The sequence below is a fragment of the Gopherus evgoodei genome, chromosome 9 (assembly GCF_007399415.2).
Source record: "Gopherus evgoodei ecotype Sinaloan lineage chromosome 9, rGopEvg1_v1.p, whole genome shotgun sequence".
In the NCBI taxonomy this organism is placed as follows: Eukaryota; Metazoa; Chordata; order Testudines; family Testudinidae; genus Gopherus; species Gopherus evgoodei.
In genome coordinates this window covers 22,887,081-22,901,367 of record NC_044330.1, presented here as the reverse complement: position 1 = coordinate 22,901,367, position 14,287 = coordinate 22,887,081, and the positions used below count along the sequence as shown (strand labels likewise).

The 14,287-nt window shown below is 47.8% G+C and overlaps 1 protein-coding gene across 2 annotated transcripts in view; it reads right to left on the bottom strand.

Annotated features, from left to right (window-relative positions):
* Nucleotides 1-3,977: 3,977 nt before the first annotated feature.
* LOC115657938 (NACHT, LRR and PYD domains-containing protein 1b allele 5-like) overlaps nucleotides 3,978-14,287 on the bottom strand; it is a 52,039-nt gene continuing 41,729 nt past the window's right edge. For both annotated transcript variants that reach the window (XM_030576303.1, XM_030576304.1), the window contains exons 12-15: nucleotides 13,836-13,889; nucleotides 12,190-12,273; nucleotides 10,048-10,320; nucleotides 3,978-5,161 (exon numbers count right to left, since the gene is read on the bottom strand). In XM_030576303.1, coding sequence (XP_030432163.1) covers nucleotides 5,151-5,161; nucleotides 10,048-10,320; nucleotides 12,190-12,273; nucleotides 13,836-13,889 — 422 coding nt within the window. In that variant the 3' untranslated portion in view covers nucleotides 3,978-5,150. The remainder of the gene's footprint in view (nucleotides 5,162-10,047; nucleotides 10,321-12,189; nucleotides 12,274-13,835; nucleotides 13,890-14,287) is intronic.

Genomic DNA, 14,287 nt, shown 5'->3' with positions numbered 1-14,287 from the left:
AGACTCCCCCTCTCCCTGACCGGAGGAGGCCAAAGCCTGAGCCTACTGACACAGCCTTTGCTGCCCCGCCCTGACCAAGGGCTGGGCCTTTAAACTGTTAGTATTGCTCAGCCCTGACCAGGGGCCTGAGCTTACTGACACAGCGTGTTACCCGCCCTGACCTAGGGCTGGACCTTAATCTCTTGCTAGTACTACTCAGTTCTGACCCAGGCCTAAGCTTACTGACTCTGTGTTTGCTGTCCGCCTTGGCATAGGGCCCAGCACCGCGGGGCTGGTATGGCAGCCCTGCCGGAGGGCCTGAGTCCCTTGCCCGCCGGACAGACAAGCACCGCAAGGACTGCCGGGCTAGTTTCCCGGACCAACCAGAGTGGAGTAGGCTGGCGTGGCTCCCCTCCTCACCAGAGAGGGTTGAGCCCCGGCCACACCCGCTTACAGGTACTCGTGGTCCTTAGCTGGCACGAAGTACTTCCTCTCCACTCCAAATAGGGGCCAAGGAAGCGGGAGTCTGCCACAAGGTATTAGAGATGTTGGCCACTCCCTGGTGCAAGGGTAGGGCCATATGGCCCGGTGCCAAGGATGACGGCATGTTAAAAAGCGAGTCAGACAGACCTTCTATCTCCTCAGCTTGGAGCTGGAGGTTGGATGCCACTCTTTTCAGGAGGTCTTGATGCACCTTGAAATCCTCCTGTGGAATAGCATGTGGCAGTGCCACTATGGTGTCTTCTGGTACTGGGGAAAGGGTCAGCACAGAGCCAAGGGCCTCGGGTGGTACCGGGGGGTCGAGTCCTAGGTCAGAGTCTGGGCGCAGAGCCACCGACCCAGGGTCTGCTGACCTGTCCCTCTGTCGGGAAAAGGAAGCCAACAGAGCCTGGGACGCCCCGGCCACCGAGCAGGTTCCCGTCTGGGTGGGCATCTGCAGCCACGATGCCCATTGACACCACTGTCCCTGCCACGGTGACCTTTGCCACTGACCAAGTTGGGGGCCTTGTGGCAGCAGCTGTTCCGACTGAGCCGCATGACCCTAGATGAGTGGCTTGGTGCCGATGCTGAGGTCACCGTCGAGCATATGGTCCCATAGGAGCAGTGAGAACGACGGTGCCTGCTATGGTGCCTTCCGCAGCTCCAGGACCTCGACGTCGAGGAGCAGTACCATGTGGACGTGCTGCTTTGGTACTCACCGCAGTGTCTGGAGCTACGGTGATCTGGTGCTGGTGAATGGCAAGGGGAGCCCCGCATGCAACATTCGGCCAAGCGGGAATTCAAACATGAGCATCGACATCGATGATGGCGGGACTGGCTGCAGTAGCTGCAATGCAAAGAGGAGCATCTAAGGTGCCTGCCCCAGTGCCGCACTCGTCACTGAACAGCGTGGAGGGGCCTCAAGACGCCCGTTCCAGTTGGCCTGACAGGTGTGGATGGTTTGAAGCGAGCTGCAAGATGACCACACCGAACTAGGCAAGGAGTGTGTCTCGGAGTGAGGGCTGTGTTGCCACGGGGATGTCTGATAAGCACCCAGCAGCGGCTTGCCACAGGACTGGGGGCCTGGCGCTGGCGGCGCCCCAGGTACCGGTAAGCTCATGATGTCTCCTGCGGCCTGCAGGGCCTCCGGCATCGATGGCAACCTGAAGGCAGGAGAGGCACAGGCGGAAGGTACCTGGCTGCTCCACTCAACGTGAGTCAGAGACCTTGGGCCTGGGGCGGGATCGAGGGCTGCCCAGCATGGGATCAGCCTTACTCTCTCTTTCTCTCGGTGCCACTGCGACGTGGACGTCTTCCCCTGCTTCTTGGAAGGGAAGCGGTACCAGCTAGTGGAGGGGACCTCGCTACGTACCAAGGACGCGGTGCCAGGCGCCGAGTCCATTCGGTGTGCCGGAGTTGGGGTCAGCGGCAATTCCATCAGGACAGCGCGAAGCCTGATGTCCCTCTCCTTCTTAGTCTGCAGCGTGAATGACCTGCAGATCTTGCAGTGTTCACTCACGTGAGTCTCTCCCAAGCAGCGGAGACACTAAGCATGCGGATCACTTCTTGGCATAGAACAGCGACAGGAGTCGCAGGACTTGAAGCCTGGGGCACGGGGCATGCCCCGAGTCAACTTTAACAACTGAAACTATTAACAAAACTAAACTAATGGTACCACTAAGGTCAACTACAAAGGCTGCAGCAAAGCTGGAGCAGAAGTTCCGACTACCTTCACTGGCGGCAAGGAACTTAGGGTGAAGGGAGTGCACAGCTCCCCTTATAGCGCTATTTAGAGGCGCCACTCCAGGGGTCGCAGCGGTGCTCCCCCAATACAGGTACTGCTAAGGGAAAAACTTCCAACAGCGGTGCACGTGGCGAGCATGTACACATACTGTGGAATACACATGAGCAATCACTCGAAGAAGAAATACCCCTCCTGCTCCAACCAGCCCACAGCTTCCCTGGCTCACTCACTCTCTACTTCCTCTATCCAAAGGAATTCTCAGGCTAGCGGAAAGCCTTCAGAGGTCCAGGGGAGGGTGACCACTGCCACGGACTTGTTGAACTCCATTCATGCATGACATGGTTAACTCTGTGGTTCCTGTCTATGCCTGGATATTGGGGGCATAACTTCTATTGATCATGTCTATTCTTGTCATAAACAGATGGTTAAGGGTTAATGTCTCTTTTACCTGTAAAGGGTTAAGAAGCTCAGTAAACCTGGCTGACACCTGACCAGCGGACCAATAGGGGGACAAGATACTTTCAAATCTTGGTGGAGGGAAGTCTTTGTGCTTTTGTTTTTGTTCGTTGTTCGCTCTCAGGACTGAGAGGGACGGGACATCATTCCAGGCTTTCCCTATCTTTCTGAATCAGTCTTTCATGTTTCAAAATTGTAAGTAATAGCCAGGCAAGGCAGATTAGTCTTATGTTTGTTTCTTAACTTGTAAAGGTTTCTTTTGCTGGAAGGATTTTTACCTCTGTTTGCTGTAACTTTGAATCTAAGGCGGGGAGAAGCGGTCCCTCTAGTCTATATGAATCTGAGTATCCTGTAAAGCATTTTCCATCCTGATTTTAGAGAGATAATTTTTACCTTTTCTTTCTTTAATTAAAAGCTTTCTTTTTAAGAACCTGATTGATTTTTCCTTGTTTTAAGATCCAAGGGATTGGGTCTGAACTCACCAGGGGATTGGTGGGGGGAAGGGAGGGGGGATGGTTAATTCCTCCTTGTTTTAAGATCCAAGGAGTTTGGATTGGTGTGAAGCATCTCAAGACAACCTAGGGAGGGGAAAGTCTAGGGGGAAAAGGAGGGGGATGGTTAATTTCTCCTTGTTTTAAGACTCAAGGGGTTTGGGTCTGGGTTCCCCAGGGAAGGTTTTGGGGGAACAGAAAGTGTGCCAGACACTAAATTCTGGCTGGTGGCAGTGTACCAGACCTAAGCTAGTAATTAAGCTTAGAAGTGTTCATGCAGGTCCCCACTTCTTGTACTCTAAAGTTCAAAGTGGGGAAAAAACCTTGACAATTCTATACGAATATTCAGTGCATCCTGACTAGACTTTCACTGCTGTGTCCTAGTATTCATTGGATTAGATATAAAACCTGGGCTGGTTCTACACTATTGGTGGTTTCAAAGTCCTGATCTCGAATGTGGAGGGGATATTCCAGGACTTTACTGAAAGTTCTGCAGAAAGCGGACCAAGGCATAGAGTAAACTAACACACCTAACACAAAACAAGTCTATGGGCAAGATCCAGAAGAACTCATAGTTAGTGGACATAGCACTATAGAGATACACATTTTCAGAAGGATGAGAAGAGAATTTATAAGATCAGCATGAATACAAAGACCCCAACAGAAGAATGTATATAAGCGTAAGTAGGATTTCATCTAACAGCGAACTGGTAGAGGGCTGCAAAGATGAATGCTGATATAAGATCAGCATGTGATATAATTTAAATTATATTTTATTTGTGACATAAAATGTTAAAAACTCAAAATTCCAATGCAGATACGTATTTCTCAGTTTTTATTCATATTTAAAAAGCACACATAACCAGTACACATTCAAAGGAAGACAATACAGAGACATCCACAGGAGCCCTTAAAACTAGACCACAATCTTGCCTGCAAGGAAGCAGTTCTGTATTATAGATGACAGTATTTTAAAAGCTTAAAAACCTATAAATGTGTTTTCTGTTTGCTGAGTTATCTATTGGCCTTTTGCTTTTCTGCAACCTTTAGTAAATTTTCTACTTCTAGCCTACACACCTGTCATTTTAATGTTCAATTTAAGTTAAAAACAGTAAAAAAAAATCCAACACTATAAATGCATTTAATTTTACAACAAAAATCTATACAACATACAAACTCATATGAAATGTGTGAACTAGACACAAGAGCCAACATGGCCCTGCCAGAGAAAAGCTAAAGCTCCCTTTAGTACATATTGGTGCTACATTGAAACTAATGTTTCACATCTGAATAAACATAAAACCAGCCTAGCAAAAAGGCGGTATATACAAACACACACAATGATCATGTAATTGCATTACCACGAAGGATTTATGTACCATTGACATGGCAACCCATCCTGAGCCTCTGAATGTATGTACAGAGAAATGTTTTGTATCCAGTGAAATTGGCAGTATTGTTTTATAGGTGATGATGAGAGGTACATTAATGAGCCCCTCAAGCCATTTCTAATCTCTGTGGAAATCACCCATGGAACTGGATAAAAATGCTTAATATTGTCAAATAGTTGGAAAGGGTGAGCTGTTTTCAAGGGTGGGTTAAGACAGCTCACATGAGTTGCTCAGCACCTAGCAGGAATGGTTCAAAGGAGACATGAAGTCAGTGGGAGATTCAAATTGCATTAGGATTGCTGCTTCAGTGACAACTATATTGTTAATATGACTGGTATCCAAATATTTGAATAATTACTCCTGAAAATGTTAAATTCATTTACATTGGTGCAAAATTCAATTCACATTCTTCCCCAAAATAATGTTTTCTCTAAACTTTTCCAAAGATTGTTTATGGCTTGTATCTTCATAACTGGTCTCCTGAGTTCCAAACTGTAGAGAGAGTCCACAATTAAATCACATTTAACAATATGAAAAGTTTAAACCATTATGCAGTTGAATGTCCCTGAGAGTTCTCCTTTTAGCTGTTTCTCCACGAACTCATGTCTGCTACAAAAACCCTGAGGAAATGAACACACATGTATATATTAGTTGGTCTCTAGGTGCTACTGCAATAGAATTGTTAAATAGTAATAATAATAACAAATGTACATAAAAATCTTATAACACTATACAGATATAATTTTAAGCTAATTTTCCCCTTCAGAAAGACTTTCCATGGATCAGTTTAGACTCCAGTTCTCCAAACAGCCCTGCACGTGCTTGACTTTACAAACATGAGTAGTCCCACTGAAATCAATGTGCATAGAGGCCATGGCTACACTTACAGTTCTGCAGCGCTGGTAGTTACAGCTGTGTTCGTACAGCTGTGTAGGGCCAGCGCTGCAGTGTGGCCACACTGATAGCTACCAGAGCTGCAGTGTGGCCACATTTGCAGCACTTGCAGCGCTGTTGGGAGTGGTGCATTGTGGGCAGCTATCCCACAGAGCACCTAGTCCCATTTTGGCGGTGTGGCTTGTGGGAAGGGGAAGGAAGTGTGCGGGTCTTTCCGCTTCCTGTTCCAACACCCCGTGGTGCTTTGCTACACATTCCGAGCAGTTTGCGGCATTGTGAGTCTGCAGCGCGATTTCTGAGATTTCTGTTACAAATGGAGCCTGAGCTGCTGAGGACCTTGCTGATGAATGTTGCCAGCACATCACGCATGGCAATGGAGCTATTCCTTCAGCTGCAAAGTGACAGTGAGGAGTCAGACGATGATATTGAAACGCCTGACGCTCAAGACACTCAATTGCTTGTGGCAGTAACAGATGTGCTCAGCACCGTGGAACGGCGCCTTTGGGCTCGGGAAACCAGCACTGAGTGGTGGGATCACATCGTCCTGCAAGCCTGGGATGACGAGCAGTGGCTGCAGAACTTTTGGATGAGAAAAGCCACTTTCATGGGACTGTGTGCTGAGCTCGCCCCTACCCTGCGGCGCAGGGACACGAGATTGAGAGCTGCCCTGCCAGTGGAGAAGCGGGTGGCTATTGCAATCTGGAAGCTGGCAACTCCAGACAGCTACCGATTGGTGGCGAACCAGTTTGGAGTGGGAAAGTCAATCGTTGGAATGGTGCTGATGCAAGTTTGCACAGCCATTAATCGCACCCTGCTAAGAAGAACTGTGACTCTGGGGAACGTGCAGGACATTGTGGATGGCTTTGCACAAATGGGTTTCCCTAACTGTGGAGGGGCAATAGATGGGACGCATATTGCTATTCTGTCACCACCCCACCTGGCATCAGAGTACGTTAATCGCAAGGGGTATTTCTCCGTAGTTCTGCAAGCGCTTGTGGATCACCATGGGCGTTTCACTGACATTTACTCAGGATGGCCCGGAAAGGTGCATGATGCACGCATCTTTCGGAACAGTGCCCTGTTCAGGAAGCTGAGGGCCGGGACTTTTTTCCCAGACCACAAGATCACAGTAGGGGACGTCGAAATGCCCACTGTGATCCTTGGAGACCCCGCTTACCCCTTAATGCCTTGGCTCATGAAACCGTATACAGGGAAGCTTGACAGGAGCAAGGACCGGTTCAACTACAGGCTGAGCCGGTGCAGAATGACTGTGGAGTGTGCTTTTGGCCGTTTAAAAGCACGCTGGAGGTGTTTCTATGGGAAGCTAGATTTGGGGGAAAGCAGCATCTCCGCTGTTATATCCGCGTGCTGTACCCTCCATAATATTTGTGAAGGGAAGGGTGAAAGATTCAGTGAGGAATGGACCTCCGAGGTTCGACGCCTAGAGAATGAATTTGCACAGCCAGAGAGCAGGGCTACTAGAGAGGCCCAGGAAAGGGCTTCAAGGATTAGGGATGCCTTAAGAGAGCAATTTGATGCTGAGAGCCAACAGTAATGTTTGGTGCCTTTGCTGTGCTCCTTTCTACCTTGGGGTACAGTATTTACCACTTTCTGCAATAATAAAAAGTATTGTAAAAGTCATAAAATCCTTTATTCAAAGTACAGTACATAAAAGGCCAGGGGGGTTAGGGTGGTTGACTGTACATTCAGAGGTCTGAATATGTCCTGTTTGGATTGCTGTTCAATGTCTGCTGCACTTCAGGATTACTATGCTGCAGAGTAATGGGGGTGGAGTGCACAGGGTAAGGATTGTAGTTATCAGGGCTGGTAGGTGATCGTACAGGTGTTGGGGGCAGCTGGGGGTAATAAGAAACTTGCTGCTGGAGAAAGGTGTTTTGTGCAAATACTGGGGAACAAGAAAGAGAGCTTTGGGAGGGTTGTGGGTTATCACGGTACAGATCTGCCTGCATGGCTACAAGAGACTCGAAAGAGTCAGTTTGGCGAGCCAGGAGGCTTATCATGTGCTTTGAGGGTTTTTTGGTAGCCAATTCCTTTCTCCTGCTTTGTGTTTGCCTCCACTCATACATTTTCTCTCTCCATTCCTGCATCTTCCTACTTTCTCTGTTGTAGTGATTCATAACTGCTTTGATCAATTCTTCTTTTGATTTTCGCGGATTTTTTCTCAAGTTCTGCAAGCGACGTGAGGCCGGTGATCCGGCTGCATTAGTCAAGGTCACTAAAAAAAACATAGATAGAAACATGTAATACACAGAGGCTACATTGTTTATTATCACACAGTGAAGGAGTTTGTAGACTTTTTGTAGCATCATTCCCACATACTTAACATAACACAGAGAGGCCAGGGAAGCGAAGGCATGGTTAGCAATGGGATGAGTGTTTCTGCCCTGACTTCACCTGGGAGGGGGAACTGACTGATGGCTCACTGGGGTTTATCTGCACTGGGTAGAGGAGGTAGCTGGTGGCCTGCACAGGGGACAGTAGGGAACATGAAGCTGGCAAGCTGCTGGCGGGGGGGGGCGGTCCGTGGAACTGCCGGCCTGCTGGGGCGGGGGGGGGAAACGCACCGCGGGGCTGGCTACCTGCTGCAAGGGGGGGGGGGAGACCGGAATGCACCGCGGGGCTGGCTACCTGCTGGAAGGGGAGTGGGGAGACCGGAACGCACCGCGGGGCTGGCTACCTGCTGCAAGGGGGGGCGGGGAAACTGGAACGCACCGCGGGGCTGGCTACCTGCTGCAAGGGGGGTGGGGAGACCGGAACGCACCGCGGGGCTGGCTACCTGCTGGAAGGCGGGGGGGGGGGGAGACCGGAACGCACCGTGGGGCTGGCTACCTGCTGCAAGGGGGGCAGGGAGACCGCGAACCTGGCGCCCTGCCCTGAAGTATCCCTAAATTCTCAACAGGGCTTCCTACTGCCAGATATATCACTGCTGCGTGTTACCTGGGAAGAGAGGGAGGGTCTTCTACAGCAATGTGGATTCCACCCTGGTCCCTATGCAGCTTGCATGTGTGCAGCCATGGTCCCCCCACCCCTCGCTGCACAGTGGATCGGACGAGTTAGCCTGACCGGGACAAGGACCACGGTGGCTCTCCCTATAAACTTGCGAAAGCACATTGCCCACGCTCTGGCTGCAACTTTTTAAGAGATTACCGAGGCCGATTACAGAGACGTGATAGAGCAAATCAATGGGCTATTCCATGTTTAGGCATGCATGCAGGCAGCCATAACCCAAACCGTCCTCTCCCAAAACATAAAATCTGCTTACCCCGAGCACGCTCCTCTGCTCCTTCTTCACCAGCAACTTCCAGCTGCTGCGACTAGCTAGCCTCCTCCTGGCTTGAGAAGAGCTCCTGGCTGCATGCCTCCTGGGACTCCGGGGTGTCTCCCTCCACCCCAGCAGCCTCACTCTCGGCTTCCTCTACACCCTCCCCCACTTCTCCCTGCTCTGAACTCTCCATCGTGCTCCTAGGATTGGCAGTGGGGTCACACCCAAGTATGGCATCCAGCTCCTTGTAAAAACGGCAGGTCGTGGGGGCAGCTCCTGAGTGGCGATTTCCCTCACGGGCTTTGCAGTAAGCACTGCGCAGCTCCTTAATTTTTACCCTGCACTGCAACGCGTCCCGTTCATGGCCCCTTATCGGCAAGGACTGTGATATCTGCCCATAGGTATCATAATTTCTTCGGCTGGAGCGCAGCGGTGCTTGCACAGCTTCCTCACCCCAAACACTGATGAGGTCCTGCAGCTCGGAACTATTCCATGCTGGGGCTCGTCTGGGGCGGAGGCATGGTCGCTGATTGATTGATTGCACTCCACACCTGGCTGAGCAAACAGGAAGGGGATTTTTAAAATTCCCGAGGCATTTAAAGGTGGGGTCAGCTGAGCCCAGGGCAGTGGAGTGTGCAGGATTACCAGAGAGGCTTAAAAGGTATGCTGGGATACCTCCTTATACCCCAGAGGTCAATAAAAGCGCTGGTGGGGTCCACACTTGCTGACCAGTGCTGGATCACCAGCGCTGGAATCGCTACACCCGAGGCTCGACCGGGTGTACAGCCAGCGCTGCAACCAGGGAGTTGCAGCGCTGGCCGAGCTTTGCAAGTGTGGCCACATCCTAAGTTGCAGCGCTGTAACCCCCTCACCAGCGCTGCAACTCTCTAGTGTAGCCATGGCCAAAGTTAAGTACATACAAAAGTGTCTGCACGATCAAGGCCACAATAAGCTTGGGTAAAGGTGCACCTTCAATGTCACTAAAATATCTAGGAACAAAGGTATAGACATTTCTGCAATGAGCTCTGTAATAAAAATAAGATTTTGCTTGGGTTTATAAGGGTGGTTGATTTTAACTGACATGGAGCTATAACAACTGTTCTAAGTATTAGTCACTCCAAAATATTTTTTTAAAAAGCAAGTATAAAATACTAGAATTATAAAGTAGAATGAAAAACAGTTGAATCAACATTAAGGGGGAAAACTTCATGTTTTATTTACACAATACAAATATATATTAGGGTGTCTAGTGAATTCTCTGAAACTGAAACCAAAAGCATGTCTGAAACACAATCACATAATGAAGTATAAAGAAAAATTGATGTGTACCTTCCAGTATTTGTATTATTTCATATGACACATGATCCTTGAGACTGTCATACAAATTTTGCGCAGTTCCATTACTCTTTTCACCTTTCCTCCACTTCTCCAACATCAGGAATTTATGAACATTAACCTCTTCTTCTTTTGCCTGAATCTGCTGAATATCTTTCATTTCTAACTTAAGACATTCAATGCCAATTTCTTTCCAATCTTTACCCATCTTCTTTGCAAGAGTCATCAGTTGCTGATCAGTTAATGTAGTTTTAGCTTTAGTTCCATCTAAAAAACACACAGGATACAAATCAGCTGCAACAAGGAGACATACGATGAACAGGGCCAGCTCCAGGGTCTTCGCCACCCCAAGCAGCAAAAAAAAAAAAAAAAAAAGCTGCGATCATGATCTGCAGCTCTACCACTGCCGCTTCAGTCTTTGGCAGCAATTCAGCAGCTGGTCCTTTGCTCTGAGAGGGAGTGAGGGACCCGCTGCCGAATTGCCGCCGAAGACTCAGACGTGTCACCCCTCACCGTTGGCCGCCCCAAGCAGCTGCTTGCTGGGCCGGTGCCTGGAGCTGGCCCTGACGACAAAGGTGATCATATTAGTGAGCTGAAGCTGTATTTTCACTTCTTTTATTGATGCTGCTATAATGCTGACTAATGAACACTGTACTGACTTACTAGCTTACCATGTAGTATAGGAATTGACAGGACAAGCAAAGTAAGAGTCAAGAGCGATGAAAAGTCACCTGAAGAAGAAGCGAAAAATGTCCTAGGTTGCAAAAATATCTTGAATTTAGTTTTCGTTCCCAGGACTTGAAAAGTTTTTCTGATCATAAACAGCTACTTGTCTAGTGGAAAAAATGCACAAGTCTGAAACATCTAGATATGCTGTTATACAGAATACTCAGATACTAATGCTGCAAGCCAAGTTCCTTCAATCACCTGAAAAATGCAGGTATCTAGCATAAGTCTATCTAAAAGTGTGCTACTGCTTACAGAGAACGATGATTAGTATACCTTTGTAATAATTACATTAGTAAGAAGTCACAACCTGCATGGTTATATCTATCTAGTCAGAACATCAATGGTCTAATCAGATTTCTATTTCAATGCATCATTTTATAAAAGACTGTAAATGAAGTTTTTAAATGATTAAATAGCTCCCTCTAGTGGCTAAAAGCCACCACATAGCACTATAGAGAGAGGCTATCATTGACATGCAGCTGACCTGATTCTTTCTGCATTTCTTGAATATCACCCTATTCAAACATTATCATTATTTTCTTTGTATGAGCTGACCATACAGAAATAGGTACTGAAAGCAAAAGATGTATCCCTTTCCTGGACAGAATCCAAACACTGTAAAGGCGGGGTTAAAAATGTAATGTAAAGTTCTGAGCTAAAACTTTATATATATGAAATTGAAAACAGAAACTGGATCCAAATGTACAATTTTGAATAGTGTCTGCAGTAATATGATATTCCTCTGTATGACATTTTGGTAATTAATCCTATCATGTCTATAATTTCTCAAAGTAACCATTAGGAAACCCAGCAAGGCTGAAATTTTAGCAATATGTTTGGAAGAAAAAGAAAGCTAAGATTCTTAGAGGTATCTAGAATTATTCGTGCAACCTCTTATCTGTTAGCATATCCAGTAGCCACAGGTGCATCTGACATTGGAACCTACTGAATTAAGGCCCTGATTCAGCAAAGTACATAAGCGTGTGCTTGAGTCCCACTGACTTCTCAGTAAGAGTGTCCTGAGCACTTCTGAAAAATCAGGCTACTACTTTCAGATGCCAGAACAGGAGCTGAACTTTGTGAAGATCTGGTCCCAGTCACTGGTGGAGAGTTCTTCTGGAAAAATAAATCCAGCACTATAGCAAAAATTCTTCAAAAGCAGCTCTTTTGTCTTGATGTACGCAGTCATCTAATTTATAGCATCAATCTATGGTCATACAAGAAAACATTTGTTCCTACAAATGAGGTATATTGATGCCTTTTGCACCCACAAATGCAGGATTCTGTCCCCATAAATTCTGTGATCAGATTTGTGGAGGCCAATTTAACATTTAACCCTAAGAAATAAATAAATAGGATAAAATGAACTTTAAACAAATATTTTTGAATCACACAAAAATTCTTTACCTGAAATATCTCTACCCTTTTTTGGCCTTTTATTATAAAATTCTTCATCAGAAAGGCTGTTGCTTGATTTCCGTCTTCTGTTACCTAAGGAGTAGATGACAACTGATTTTACTTTTTTGTATCGTATATTTTTCTCCTGTGCTTAATCAGCATGTAGTGAAACAGAGTGGCCTCTCTCCAGTGCAGAGGAGGTTAACTTTCCTTGGGAGGTGCAGCTAAGGTTGCCAGTTTTGGTTGGACATATTCCTGGAGATTTCATTACATGACATAATCTTTAATTTGCTAGACGCAGTTAACCCTGTCCTACCCTCCCCAGGAAGTGCAGGGGCAGGGCAGAAAGTATAAGAGTAGGGTCCTGCAGCTCAGTTCAGCTGGACCAGAGAAAGAGGCAGACAGCTCTCTCAGAGAGCTGAGCCCTCAGTGAGTTCCAGGACCAGTCACGGCGAAGACCAGCAACCTACTGCCCCAGAAGACGGAAGACACTGGGAAGAGACTGGAGCAAAGGCCGCCCTACTGCAAGCCTGCAAGCCAGAACTGGGCTGCAACGGAGTGACACCCACAGGAACTGGTAGGAAGTTGCCCAGCGAAACCAGACACTGGTCCAGTTGGGCTGCTGGGATGCAAAGCAGCAACCGCCAACTTCCCTGCTGATCCCCTGGTGGGATTGCCTTCCACTGCTAGGCTCCTAGGCTGGGACTCAGTAGATCAGGGTGGGCATGGGCCCCCTTTCCCCACCCCACACTCGAGAGCTGACCGGGCACGAAACTTAGGCCTGAGCCAGTGACTGTTGCTCAGCACACATCCCAAAGGGACCTGAGCCCAGAGACTGTTTGGTGAGTGCCTGCCCCAGCCAGGAGGCTGAGGGCTATAGACTGTTTGCTTACTTCGCCCTGCCCAGAGAGGCTGGAGCCTCAGAGACTGTTTAATGGTTGCTTGCCCCAGGAGGCTGCGAGCCACAGATTGTTTCATTGATCCACCGCCACACTCCGACTGGGGTTGCCAACTCTGTAATATTTAAAAAACGGACACTCCAGCAGGAGGGCCAGAACTGCCCCGCCTACTCCCCCCTGAGACCCCGCCCCCTGAGGCCCCTCGCCCCCATCACTCACTACTTTTTCCCTCTCCTCCACACTCCCCTCTGCCCAGGTCAGGAAGGACTCGCCTGCGGAGCCAGGACTGGGAACTGCAGCCACCCAGTGCAGGTAGGAGGCAGCCCCAGGTGATGACCCGGCACCTCCTTGCCTCCCCTTCCCACAGTAACCGGACTTTGGGTGTCTAGTCAATACATTTGACCAGACACTGTCAGGTTCCTTTTTCTACTAAACTTTCTGGTTGAAAACTGGACACCTGGCAACCCTAACTCCACAGGTCTAGAGTCACAGACTGTTGTTGGCACCCCAACCAGGGACCAGGAACCCCTGCTGATGGGCAGTGTACTGGGCCCCCCAGTAGAGATGGGAAGTGCTAAGTGGGCAGTTACATGGCTGCAAGTCATGCTGCCCTGACAAACATCTGGCCAACCTACTTACTCTCCAACGCGGCCGGAAGGGGTGCCCTAACCCTGAGAAGGAGGAACCTTACACAGCACAACCGAGTTGTAAAGAATATAAATCATGTAGTACCCACTTTTCTTGTATATAACTTACTGATTGTGTTTCTTTTCCGCTCATTCTTGTTCTGGTCATGTAATATCCAGTCACCTGTTAAAATATAAATGTTTTCTGGAGTAAATGAAAGGCACTACAATAATTCTCACTGCTAATCCACAAATATAATAATGCTCACATAGAAAAATTATTAGTCTCTTCCACTGCTCAGCAAAGACTTAACAGTAGGGTACTGTAATGAGATATCAGTTTGCTATGATTTTGTTACTTTTATCAAATATTTGACAGCATGTATAATATGATGTATTATCTTTAATAACTAGAATTCAACCATCCTTGCCAAAATAAATTAAAACAGTCTATTCTGCAATGTGAAATTCTTTCAATTTTTATTGTTTGGTCAATTGATAAACAACCTGATCCAAACCCATGGAAGTTAAGATTTAACCCTTGGCTAATTCTGACCATCTTCTAACGGGTTCTCAATCATT